At 49.6% G+C, this 13,621-nt stretch overlaps 1 protein-coding gene across 1 annotated transcript in view; it reads left to right on the forward strand.

The window, feature by feature from the left end:
* Positions 1-13,621, forward strand: part of LOC148453355 (ciliogenesis and planar polarity effector 1-like) — a gene marked incomplete at its 5' end in the record, with an annotated part of 101,483 nt that overhangs the window by 24,471 nt on the left and 63,391 nt on the right. The window contains 5 exons of the mRNA XM_088462227.1: positions 1,525-2,437; positions 2,615-2,778; positions 3,166-3,287; positions 4,128-4,207; positions 4,319-4,395. Of these exons, the coding sequence (XP_088318353.1) occupies positions 1,525-2,437; positions 2,615-2,778; positions 3,166-3,287; positions 4,128-4,207; positions 4,319-4,395 (1,356 nt within the window). The remainder of the gene's footprint in view (positions 1-1,524; positions 2,438-2,614; positions 2,779-3,165; positions 3,288-4,127; positions 4,208-4,318; positions 4,396-13,621) is intronic.

The raw sequence follows: 13,621 nt of genomic DNA on the forward strand, positions 1-13,621 counted from the left end.
TAGGTATTGCTCTTATAGGTTGTCAGACAGGTTGAAGTGCTATACATATTGATACAGTGATCTTGGCAGCCTCTTTAACTGAGAGTATATTCATTGGTATTTCTACATATAACTAGTCAAATCGTCCCGGCATATGCTGGATCACTTCAACCTGCCCCCGACCCACACCAACCTGTCTCTTCCCTGTTGTACTTACTGGTACTCCTGTCCTCTCATGCAGGATGGTTATCCCATCTCTGTCGCCGGTCTGAGACATGGCAGCCATCCTGCAGTATTATAGATCTTGGACACACATTACTCAGGCCCGCTTGCTTTGTGGATCCTCTCCATATATTTATATGTTTTCTTACCCTATAATCCGTTGGATCTATAGCTGCAGAGCTCCTTCAGGGTCCTGGAGGCCTTTGCTTTTCTTATAGTCAGTCTTCATTTAGGACAGGGGTGGGGAACCTTTTTTCTGCCGAGGGCCATTTGGATGTTTATAAAATTATTTGCGGACCATACAAAATTATCAACTTGTCTGCTACATCGAGCCCAGCCCCACAGGAAAATGAAAAGACTCACCCAGGCCAGTATTGCACGACTCCAGTTAAGTCTCATCTCCTCCAAAATAGCTACAGCAGCCAGACAGCAATGGGTGCTCCTGCAGGCACAGACACCCACTGTCTCACACAGTCATCAGTCACTGTGTGTGGGGGTGCAGCACCAAGGCGCCCTGGGAGTACATCAGCAGGGCTCACTCCCTCCTCCTTCCATCCCTCAGATATTCAGCAGACAGCCTGAGGGCTGCCTGACTCCGTGTCCCACTGCTCTGCGCTGCACCTCTCCGTCCTCCTACGCTTAAGATGTCTGCGGGCGGGCTGAAGGAGGACGGGCGGCATGGGGCTGGACGGCGCTGCGTGACCTCTGATGTCACACTGCGGCGCCGCGCACAGCCGGGCAGCGCCTGAGCCGAGTGCTCAGGGCTCAGCGCTGCCCGGAAAAAAAACAAAGAGAGGGTAGAGAGCCACAGCTGGCCGGGCCTGGCAAAATGGTCTTGCGGGCCGTATACGCCCCGCGGGCTGGAGGTTCCCCCATCCCTGATTTAGAAGCATAAGCAATAAAAGTGTATGTATACAGGGGCTGATGTAAAGTAATATTGTGCATATAAAGCTTAATAAATTCTGGGTTATTATGCTCCCCAAAAAATACAATGCTATACAAATGCAAATACAAAATAAAAGTAATAATGAAGGTTCAAATGGAGACAAGCATATTTCCCTTTTAATACATTGCAATCTTCTTTTCTGTCACGGGCGAATGCAAATGTCAAATAATGCGGATGGACCGCAGCAGCCAGCTTTCCTACAATCTGTAATCTCATAATGGGGATTTGCAGCTTTTCCAACTCACATGATTTACCTGGATGTGTCCAGCAATTCATTTACTCTGATTGAAGCTATAAATAACTGCCATAGTCCCGGACTACATCGTTATATTTTTGGTAGCGGTATTTTTCCTGATCTGTTGTGTCTTATTTTGCAGAAAAGGGCGGCACACCCCAATAGACAGGGATTTACACAGCGGGAAGCTTAACAAAGCCGCACGTGAGAAAACGAGAGAGAAAAGCGACATGCCCAGCGAGAGTGGACCTTCTGTACCTAAAGTTGGCAGCTGGGAGTTTGAGTGTGACGACGCTGAATACTCGGACTTCTTAGATCTGTTCCTCAGTTACCTGCTGGAGAGAGACCTGCTTCATAGCAGCGAGCCAGGAATTCCTTTCCTCACCACGTTCTCTCAGCACCTTCGAGAGCATGAGCTGAACTCCCTGGTGTTTGACGTTCACACGACACTAAAACGCAAACTGGGGAGGACGGGGACAAAAAGTGTCTTCAGAGCTGGTTCCTGTTACAGGGTTAACACTGAACCCAACAAAATCCACAATGACTCCGTAACTATGCCGGGCGCAGGGCTGCAACCTCAAGTCACGACTGAACCCACACACGCTTTGTGTTCAACTGTGGTAGTAGAAAAGCCGGCCCTCTCAGCTGAGAGATACTTTCACAATTTCAGATCAAGGCGTTCTGCCAGAAGTGGCCTTTTTGGTTTACAGGATCAAAGAACACCGAAAAATAATGAAGATAAACCCAACGTCTCCTTTTCTCCTCTGCCGTCTGGTCACAGGTGTGATCAGTATAGCTACGGCCTAATCCACAATAAGCACTTTGCTCCAAGTGAAGAGCTCGGAGCGGAGCTGCAGGCCAAGTACAGTAACGAGGTCAAGCTGGTGGAGTGGATGATCCGGTGGTCTGAACGAAGGTTGTTTTGGAGCTCGGGGAAAGCAGAATGCCATGTTGCCTCCAGCGCTGCAATACGGGTCAAGACGTCCTCCGCAGCTATCCTCACATCTATATGGCTTCTGGAAAAACCCTACATGGGAAGAGACTACATCCATAATGTAAGATTTAAGAGAGGTAGACAGACGGTGTGTGTCTAGCTGTTGTTGAACTCCAGGGCCAAGGAAGAGGCCCGCAGGACTCACTTGCCCTTGGTGTTCCACAACAACTAGGGCCTAAGCCTGATGTAGAGCAAGGGTAAAAGTTTCTGAAGTCTTGTCTTCAATTGCTCTTTGCAGGTTGCACCAAGGGAGTATGTTGTAGCTCCTGTGATCCAGAATGTGGCAGACACCAAGTCACCATGTGGTCCCAGTATGAGTATTAATCATTCAGAGTCAGATAGAGGTTCTCCTAGTGCAGTGCATGAGCAGGATCACGAATCAGGAGATGAAAGTGTTTCCATGTAAGTATTATGTTAATGAGAATCAGCGGCATCACAGTTTGGGAACATCGTATCTCTGAGCGCAGACAGCGTGAGAGTGTTTAGTTAGAAGTCCTGTGACATAGTGTTCTTGCAGGTCAGTAATATTGGTTTGCCTGGACAGGATTGCTTTAATTACAATATGCGCAGGTTCACAAATATCCACACTAATGTAAATCCACTTAGCGTTAATCCTTCGTATGGCGTATTTACTTTGTGACAGAACCAGGCTCTCTAAAGTAAAAAATACATTTATTGAGAGAAAATGGTTTAAAAATATTTGGCATTAACATGTATTTATTTATTTATTTTTTTTATTATTGCTATAATTTTTTTTAATATGTTCTAGTCTGATTGTCTTTCTATTAGAGAATCATCTAAAGTGAGTGTGAAAAGTTGTGGAATAAGCCTGGGAAGGCAGCACTTAGTTATCCATGAGAAGTCTGAGGATGACACAGAGGAGCAGATCCCTATCCTATCAGAAATAGAAGGTCAGTGCCGCGTTCAGCGATAGGTCAGCTGTTCAGTGCAGTAACAGTAATGACACACAAGGGGTTTCAGGGATAGCCCCAGGCTATCAGCCCAGGCCTGGGATGTCCTGGAGAGGAGGCAGCCCTTTATTGGGGGGGTCCCCTCCTACCCAGGGATCCCCGGCCTGGGCTGACTAGCGTGGGGTGCGAATGCTTTGACTGGGGCACCCCGTGAAGCGAGTCCCGCGGCTGCAGCATTACACCCTGGTGCTGGTTGTGGCTAATACAGTGGACCCCTACTCAATTTGTCCCCCCGTAATTCCACAACCAGGACTGGCGTGCTGGTAGATGAAAATACGGGGACCCCCCCCCCCCCATAACTTCACAAGCAGGACCGGCTCAGAAAAGCCAGGTGCTGGTTGTGCATTTAGGCCCTACGTAGTTTTTTTTTTTTTTTTTCTTTTTCCATTTTAATATTTATTTTTTCACACAGAAGCATGCACGGATCTTACTGATCAGTGCATGCTTCTGTGTAACTTGCACTTTGTAATGAAAGTCTCATTATAAGGTGCGAGTTTACATGCAGTTTAACGGCCATGAACTCGCATGCAAGTCAAACTGGGACCTTTGAACTCGCACCCTATTTGAGAGTTTAGGGACAGACCCTATTACATCCCACCCTGTTTCTCTTAATCGGTGTTGTGACTGTGTGTACACTCACTCTTTGTAACGTATGCGCTGTATGAGTTTTTAAGGATTTCCACGCAGTTGCAGAATGCTGGCCTGAAGTGTGGGCCCAGTATTATAGAATCATTGTATGACATGGTAAGACTAAATCATCTTTTTGTTTTTTCCCCCAAGATGACCAAGAGGATCAACTTGACACCCAGATAAGCCACAAAATTTCAGTTAGCATACGCCCTGTACCACAGCAGCAGGAGGTAAATCCAGACTCCTCCTCCTTTTAACAGTATACCACATAATTAATAGAAGTCATATTAGAAATTCTAATTCTATAAAAAAATAAAAGAATATTTTTTTTTTCTATGCAGAATATGTCCTTTATTTCTTTGCGCAATGCGCAGGATCATGAAGAACCAGTTGTCCAGAACATTGGAGAACATCCACAGTGAGTAAAGGAAAATAAATGTTTCAATTGCAAGTATCATCTTGGGATATAGAGGCTCAGCTATGAGTTTGGGCGCTTCAAGATCTCCTGCACAAAGGAGCCAATCCTATTAGCCACAAGTGGGCTTGTGGCACAAGTAAGTGCAGCTATTTGCTCCACTTATGTTACCTCTGGACTTGCTGTTTTTTGATCCTCAGGGCTGCATACATCAAATCCGTGAGTCCGGGGCAGGATCTGGCTGCCAGGGGACGAGATGATTTTGCCGGCGGTTCCGTGCTGTTTCCGGTGGTTAAACTCTGTTGCAATAGTAACTTTCCCCCCTTCGCAGCTAATACAATTGGCCCCAAAGTCTGAACTCCTACCCATCTATATCCCTTAGCCTGCCGAGAAGTCAGTATTTTTGCAAGTGCCCACAGGAGTCTGTATTGGTTTTTTGATTGAATTAATTTTGTTTTCTTTGACATATTATATATATTGCATAAGCCAGAGTGGCCATTGGCTGCATTATCAAGCTCTACATACAGGGAGAGGACACCCGCCAAGACCATAGTCTTTATAGGTTGGGGCAACCTTGAAACAGGAGCCCCATCTGAACCCTACCCAAATGCGATTTGCACCAATAGCTACCCTCTCCCTGGGAAATGGGAGCACCTCCTCAATCTTCCTCAGGCATTTCCCAGTAGTGGCTGAGGGATGCTTGTAAAGTAATAAAAACTAATAGTAGAAGAATGGCTGCAGCAGCCTCTAAAAAGATGCCCAGCACCTGCATACACCTAAACAAAGGCTCCCAGTTAGTCACAGAGCATTGTGGGTAAGGGGGTGGTGCTGAGTTCTCCACACTTTATGCCTCAGTCTTTAGACTGAGGTATAAAGTCCCTCATTGTAATAAGAGATGAGTACAAAAATCCACTTTTTACTTCCTTTTTCTTCCACCGCATAGATTAGCGGCTTTCATACAGCTTCTTAGGCTGTACGCTCCCATCTCACTCCTCTCCAAGCTGTACTCAGTGCTGGGGCTCGACATACCTTCCTCTCCTGCCGCTCCACATCTGCCTCTCCGCCAAGCCCTTCACTGAATCCTCTTTCCCTACAGAATCCTCTTCAAACTTCTCACCGTCATATAGAAGGCCCTCTCCAACTCCCCTGCTCACTACATCTCCAACCCCCCATCTCCATACCCACTCCCTCCCACCCTCTGACTCAATACGTCATGCAGTGCGATATGCCTGGCGTGAGTGAGCCGTCAAGTCCCGTGCAACTCTGCTAACATCAGGCGTTCTTTTGTGCCGAAAATGCACCTAAGTTGCAATACGATGCGACTAGGAGGCACCAGGAAACTGTGCTGATTGTATATCTGTGTGCGACTGAGAATGTAAATGGAACTTGGCATGGACAAAAGCTGTGGCCACTGCATCGTAGCACTTAAATTGCATACAGATATACACAGTGTCACATATCACATTAATCAGAACAGTCTCCTGGTGCTTCCTATTCACATCACATTGCAACTTTAGACGCATTTTCATCACAAAATTACGCCTGGTGCTAGGAGAGGCTCACGCCACAAGGGGCTGTCGACGTGACTGCAGCAAATATGAGTGAGGACACAACTGTAAGAAGTAACTCCAGAGCTAGCTCTGGTTGGGTGAAGTCTGTAATGTGTTTCCTTGTGCAAAATGTCACGCTAAATTGCTTAAGGTTTCCTAAAGGGAAAAAACCCTATGCCCAGCAGCGTGTGAGGCAAATGGCAACCTGAGTGAAAGGCATCGCATAATAGATCTACTGAGATCCACGGAACCCTAGCTTTACTGGAAACAAAACAAGATGATTAGCTCTGTGGGAAGCTGTATGGTCATTATTCACCTCAGGGGTAACTGCTCTGTGGTGATTAAAGGGCTGAAATTACATTCAAAAATCAAATATTTTGAACTTAAAAGCCCTAAACTCCCAGTTTCAGGTTGACCGGATTCAAAATGGAGTCTCTGAGGTGACCATAAATGACATGGAACAGACGGAGTTCATAGTCTATATGGATGTTTAGGATACGTACGTGCGTGTTCCGATCTGGGAAGGGCACAAGTTACTCTCAGCTTAGCAGTCCTATCTCATTATTTAAAGTTTTGGGCTCTGCCTTTCGGCCTGGCAATATAGCTGAGTATGTTCACGAAAAAATCATGGCAATAATGCTCTTTTGAGGTTCAAGGGAATGACTGTAATTCCTTACCTGGATGATCTCTTGACCAAGACAGGGCTATTTGTGTGGGAAACAGTCCAGTATAGATATTAGAGTCCCATGTGGGAATCTTCAACTTCCAAGTATTCAACCGCCCCGAGGATTGTTTTTCTAAGGCTGTTGTTCAATACACTACAGCCGAAGTTCTTGCTAGGAGACCAGATGCACTCATTACTGAGACTAGTAAAATATATGTTAGGAAAATGGTTTCGACCTTCGAGGCAGTGCAATTGGCATGGTTAGACTTGAAAAATTCCAGATCAAGCTAATATTGAAAAGTAACAAATTTCATCACCACTTAACCAGCCTGTTCATCATTCGGTCCCCTTGGGTAGGTCAGTTACTCTTCTGGTGACTGACAGTCAACAACCTCAAAAAAGGTCATCCCTTCGCCATCTTGGACTGAATATTATTGCCAAAAGACACTAGACTTTGGGGCTGGTTGTCTGTCCTTCTAGTGCTGTTTTCATGGCCTTTGTACTCTAAGGGGTAAATTTACTAAAATTCGTGTTGGTCCCGATTTGTCTTGTTGATAGGATCGATCAAAGACGGACGTTTTTTTCACTTTAAAAATCGGGAATTTACCAAGTTCCCGGTTTTGACAGGATTATTTTGATTGATGGTGTATTTGGTCAATTCTGTCAGTTTTGAAGTCCCGATTTCACCACCCGATATCAGTGAAATATGTGCAGAGTGCTTGTTTATTTTTTAATATTTTAAGGGTTACTTTTATGAAAAAAATTTACGTGGCGTCACCCCTCCCCCCCAAAAGCATAATCAGCCCCGGAAAACAAAACGAGTAGGGTTCCACCGTAATTTAGGCCCAGCACCAGGCTGCAGGGCCAGTCCTGGTTTTAAATATAGGGGGAAAAAAATTGCATATGGTTCCCCCATATTTAAAACCAGCACCGGACCCAAAGTGACTGGGGTGTAATGCCACAGCCCGGAGACCCTATTACCGGGTCTCTAGGGCCAAAGCATTCTCACCCCAAGTCGGTCAAGGCCAAGCCGGGGATCTCAGGGTTAAAGCTGTAAATAAATGCGCTAGATTGAAGAATGGTGATAAACGTTGTAGTCAAAGGTCATGTTCTATTGAATATCCTTAAGAGAGACGTAAGGAGCAAATAGAGTTGAAGCTGCCTAAAGGATACATGAAAAGGAGCAGACTAGATGGGCCAAGTGGTTCCTATCTGCCGTCAAATTCTATGTTTCAATGGCTTGTAGAAAAACGAGACCAGCCAGATGATTTGAGCCACAAAGGGTGTTTGATAGAAGCTATGCTGGCCCAATGGAATTTTCATCTTACCTGCTTGCACTGGTAGCAATGCTTCCGCAGATTCTGAAGGAGGTTAAAGAAAAATAAAAGCGCTCATGTCAATGCGAATCTTAGAGGAAAGGATTTCTCCTTCATCCACTGGGGGACACTTGAAGTGACAGCATTTTTCTGACCGTGTTGTCAGACCATGCTCCATACTAGAAAGCCAGTTTTACCCAGGAATTATAACACTGTGCAGAAGATCTATATCTTCTGGGCCAAGAAGAAAGTTGCCTTCCTCCTCTTTTCAGTTGCCCTGCTTACTTTGGTTTTTCGGAGACGGATCTGGACAATAATTTGAGACTTATAAAGCAGTGTAAACAGTGGAGAAGTTGCCCATAGAAACCAATCAGCTTTGAGTAAGCATTTATTAAGTGCATTCTATAAAGTGAGAAGTAGAAGCTGATTGGTTGCTAAGGGCAACTTCTCCACTGGTCCCCCTTAGTTGTTTACAGATTCAGATCTCTGCCCTTTTGTTCTGTTTCAGGAGGAGCCGACCATTTTAGAAGTAATGTAAATCTTTTTACAGGGAGATAGATTCCTTCAATAGCTCTAAATATAACGCTGACAGGAGTCTTTCAAAATGGGATGTCCTTCTGTTTCTCACATTGGAATGGGAGGGCACGTTCTACCAAATTCATGAAAATTTAGTGGGTGCTATGGCATCAGCCTAGGTAGGACAGCAGTCACGGGAAGCCACCTGGGGCATGATTCAGAGAGGGATGCAACACACGCAATCGAGCGATTGTTGGCCATTGCGCATGCGTGTAAGATGCACTGTGTGTGTGTGTAGCGATCGCACCACGATCACGAACGCACATAGTAATCCACCACAGAGTGAGTGACAGGTTGTCAGCTTTTGGGGGTGGCGACAGGGGGTGGTCAGCGAAACGCAGGCGTGTCTGTCCATTTAAACGCTGTTACATGGGCGTGCATAAATGAGCCACTGCGAGTGTATATGCCACTCTGCGTGTAGAAAGAGTCCCGAAGTCTGCGGCAGGTCAGACCTGCTGCAAGGCCAAGATGGCTGCCTATGTGCGGCGATGTTACCGATATTTATCCGGTATCCGTGATCGCGCTGAGTGAAAAAAAATGTGGGTCACAGGGACCCCTCACTTTAAAAAATTGGGGTCCTGTACCACTTTATCTGGCTCCCGTCACATATCATGGGAGTTGAGGGCAGGCAGCAGTTGGGACTGTGCTGGGGGTATGTAGCAGTTGGGGTAGACCTGGAGGTATAGACAGGAAGAAGTTGGGGTAGAACTGCAGCTATAGGGGAGTAAGGGCAGGCAGGGCTTGGGGTAGGGAGGGGGCGAGGGTAGATAGCAGCTTGGGGCAGTACTGCGGCTAAGGAGGAGGTTAGGGACAGGCAGTGCTGGGTGTAGGGAGGGGGCAAGCTAGGCAGGCTGGGTGTAGATAGCTAGGGCAGTACTGGGGGGGCAAGGAGAGAGTTAGGGGCAGTGCTGGGTCAGGATAGCAGCTGGGGCAGCACTGGGGGTAGATAGGGGGCAAGTGTAGATAGTAGCTGGGGCAGTATGGGAGGCAGAGAGGGGGAAAGAGTTGTTAGCAGCTAAGGCGGTACTGGGGGCAAGGAAGAGGTTAGGGGCAGGCATAGGAAGGGGTAAGGGTAGATTAACTAGGACAGTACTGGGGGGCAAGGAGGGGGTTAGGGGCAGGCAATACTGGGGGCAGTATTGGGGTTAGGATAGCAGCTGCGGCAGTACTAGGGTAGGGAGCAGTCAGGAGTCTTGTGGCGAGTGCGATTGGCTGGGGAGACGCCGGGGAGATGGCGCTGTGCAGCGATTGGCATGGGAGATGCCACCGCGCATCGATTGGCTACTGCAGCACGCACAGCTCCAGCGCGTCCTGCAGGACCCAATCAGTTGTTAAAGCTGGGTCCCCAGTTTGCTGTAGCACGTAAAAACGCGTTATAGCGCGTATTCTGCAATCACTGGGTATGCGTCGATGCACGCAGCTAAGAAGGCAGCAGTGGGCGTCTTTATTTATGCTGGGGTGATCTTTGCTAACATTAGCATATTTCCGCAGCTGCATTGCGTATGAAATCGCAGCTGCGATTAGCGTCCATTTCTGAATCAGGTCCCCGGTCCTCTGTCCATACATTTATTAAGTTTTACAGGTCGACTGTTTTTACATTTCAATGATCCTAGTTTTCCACAGAAGTTGTTGTGTTCTGCAACTTGTGTATGAACCCACCGGTAGGGACAGCTTTGGGAGAATGGCCCTCATTCAGAGGCGGTCGCAAGAAGCGATCGCTCTCTCTGAATGAGGGCGGCCGCATGATTTTTTAAGTGCGGCCTCCTGGTCGCTAGCTAAGCTGTGGGTTAGCACCCACAGCTTAGCGACTGACCAGGGTGATGGTCGCGATGGTCAAGACCATCGCGGCCATCTGGGCTTTCGACGAGACCCTAAGGTTGGGTCTCGGCAAGCCCCAGGGAGCTTCCTGCTCTGATCGAGCAGGAAGCTCCTCACTGCTGATGTCAGGGTGGCCGCCTACAAAACGGCAGGCGTTCCGTTTGTGAAACCACCCCCCCCCCCCCGGCCCGCCTACAAAACGGGCCGAGCGGCGATCAACGTCGACAGCCGACCCTTTTGTAGTGAGCTCCGGAGCGCTAGAGTTTCTCTCTCGCTCCGGGGCTTGCACACGGGCAGTGCGGCCGCTGCGCGTGCGCAGGGCCTTAACATCTACCCGGTTGTGAGCGCTCAGCGCTTGCGACCGGGTCTGAATGAGACCCTATGTTCCAGTCTTTCCTTAAGAGGATAAAAGACAATTCAAGATTTCTCCACTCACTGGATGCCCAACTTCTTACTCTTTTTAGTTCTACTTTTTAATGTTTGAAGTTCTCTTGTTCGGCCCCCTCCTTTCTGTCTTGTGTGGCTTGCTCAGTATAATAACTACAGAAAAAAAAGGGATATTTCTACTTCAGGGTCCATAGGGTATCCACAGGATACCTTGGGGTATAGGTGTGACGTCAGTCGCAGGGCACCAAAGAGTTAAGCTTTCAGCCTCCCAGGATGCACTAGGTCCCCCTCCTATACCCCGCCCCCGGGCCAAGGCACCTCAGTTTAGTTTGGTGCCCGGCCGGAGTCGGGTGCACCTGTTGGAGTGGGGGCTAGAAGAGCCCCTGAAGCTTATTCTTCATGCAGCTGTGGCTGCACATCTGGAGGAACAGCATGGACAGTCAGTCCTGACGTCCATGCTGTCTTCCCTACACTCCGCCGGTACCAGAACGCCGGTACTGATCCGGGGATGCTGGTGGGCGTCTGGGGTCACAGCTAGCGGTGACCCCAGATGCTCCGGACCATGGCCGGATTCAAGGGGGACAGAGGTAAGCAGCGGGGTCCCGCGGTGGGTCCCCGCTGATCACATGGTCCTAAGTCCCCAGGCAGGGGGCTCCCTGGGGACTGGCTGCAGCGTGGAGCCAGGCGACCAACCTGCGCTTCCACTACCCCCTGGGACAGCGGACCGCAGCAGAGCGGTAGCGCTGCGGCGTCCCAGGGGTTAAATGCATGCCAGGGGAGCGCGCCTTCCCTGTCTCACAGCCGGCGCCTCCCCCGCTGCACACAGCCCTCTCTGCATGCTGCCGACTGGTCCTGTGGCAGCGCTCCTCCCCCAGGCCAGCCTCCTCTCTGCTCCTCGGCGGCCATCTTCTCCAGAACGCATGGTGAACGCTGCTGGAAGCGCTGGACGGAAGCATCGTGGTCTGGGTCCCCCCGCATACCTCTCCTCCGCTGTGGTCAGGTCTGTGTATGCAGCGCTGTGTCCTACCAGGCCCTGTGTCTGTGTAGTTGAGTGATCAGCGCTGTTAGTGCAGGAATTGTTATTTCTCTGCATTGTATGTGACTGTGCTAGCGCTGCTGCCTGTAACTTTTCTTCTCTAAACTGTCAGCTTTATTACTGTCCCTGTTCTTCTGCTAAAGCCCTTGCGGTGCGGTGCTGCAGGGTGGTCTCTCGCCTATTTAATACTTAATTGGTGAGAGAGGTCACATACGTGGTGCCATCATGTCTGAAAGTGATTTTCCCCTCCGGCTACAGTGTACCACGTGCAAAGTACCGTTAGCGGAGGGGGAGGGTAGCGCGGAGGGCCTTTGCCGGCAGTGTTTGTCCATGGCGCGGCCTATTACGGTTACAGCACCGGTACAGGAGCCGCCCTGGGCTTGTTTCGCTCAGGCGTTAACAGCTTTAGTGGGCCAGTTAGCTCCGCAGCCCGCGTTTACTCCGATGGGTTTGTCCCAGCAGTCTGTGGTGTCGTCACCCATGCAGGGGTTCCCACGACAATTGGTGGTACCCCACAGTCTCCCTATTTCCCCGCTCCCGGGTTCTCAGGAGCCAGCGTGGGTTAACTCCCTGACGAGTTCTGTACAGCACTTGTCGGATGTGTTGCAAGGGGAGTCTGTGATGCGGCCTCATAAAAGGCCGGTGGCGTCTCTGTCCGCTCCTTATGAGGATGACGAAGGGACGTCTGATGATGGGGAGATTCTTGATCCTTACGATCAGGAACCTCTCCATACTAAGGACGCTGATGCTAAGTCCAAAGTATATATTCCTGGACTTATTCGGGCGGTCCGCACAGCCTTGGTGATTGAGGACGAAGTTCCCCCAGCGGCTAAATCTAAGTATGCCTTTTTCAAAGATGTGAAGGGCGATGCCACAGTCTTTCCTCTTTCGGGTCAGTTGGTGGACCATTTAGAGGAGGCGTGGAAACAACCTGGCAAAAGATACCAGCCGCAGAGACGCCTGGCGGTGGCTTATCCGTTCGCGGATAATTATTTTGCTAAGTGGGAATCCCCTCCACAGGTGGATTCTCACGTGACCCGTCTTGTCCGTAGTGCCACATTGCCGATGCCATCCATGTCCTCCCTTAAGGATGCTACGGACTGCAAGGTAGAAATCTGCCTGAAGTCCGCTTATTCCCTTGCAGGGGGGGCAGCACGGCCGGCTATGGCCATTTGCTGGGTTGCCAGAGCGATGGAGCGCTGGGCGGATTCATTAGAGGCTTCTTTTGAATCCGACTGTCCGGCCGATCAGGCGGAGTTGATTGGCAATCTCCGTGATTCGGCCACCTACATCAACGAGGCGGCTCTAGACATTAGTACTCTGGTGTCTAGAATTTCTTCAGCAGCGGTAGCTGCTCGTCGCACCTTGTGGCTGCGATCCTGGAAGGCGGACGCAGATTCCAAGAAAGGTCTGGAAGCGTTGCCGTTTACCGGAGAAGTTCTCTTCGGTCCGGATCTGGATAAGATTGTGGCCACGCTGGCGGCAGCCAAATCTGCTTGTCTCCCGTCGGCCGCTGCTCCTTCTGGTTCGGGACCATCGTCCTTTCGGTCATCTAGGGCCCAGGGCAGGCCCAAACCACAGTCGTTTCCTCGACAGGCTGGCCCTAAGAAATCGGTCAAGCCCCGGAAGCAGGCATGGAGTACCAGACGTCCGGCCCCCAAGCCAGATGACAAGCCTGCGGCCTGACGGTCCGGGCCTCCCTTTGGGGGATCCCAGGGTGGGAGGCCGCCTGCTACAGTTCGCCCAGTGTTGGTCGACCACTACGACAGACACTTGGGTTCTGGAGGTGGTTTCCCACGGATACGCCCTCTCCTTCCGGCACAGACCCCCGGCTCGCTTCTTCACCACGGGTCTCCCATCAGACCGGAACAAGGCTACGGAG

The sequence above is a fragment of the Taudactylus pleione genome, unplaced genomic scaffold (genome assembly GCF_031769625.1).
Source record: "Taudactylus pleione unplaced genomic scaffold, aTauple2 ptg001165l, whole genome shotgun sequence".
Taxonomy (NCBI): domain Eukaryota; kingdom Metazoa; phylum Chordata; class Amphibia; order Anura; family Myobatrachidae; genus Taudactylus; species Taudactylus pleione.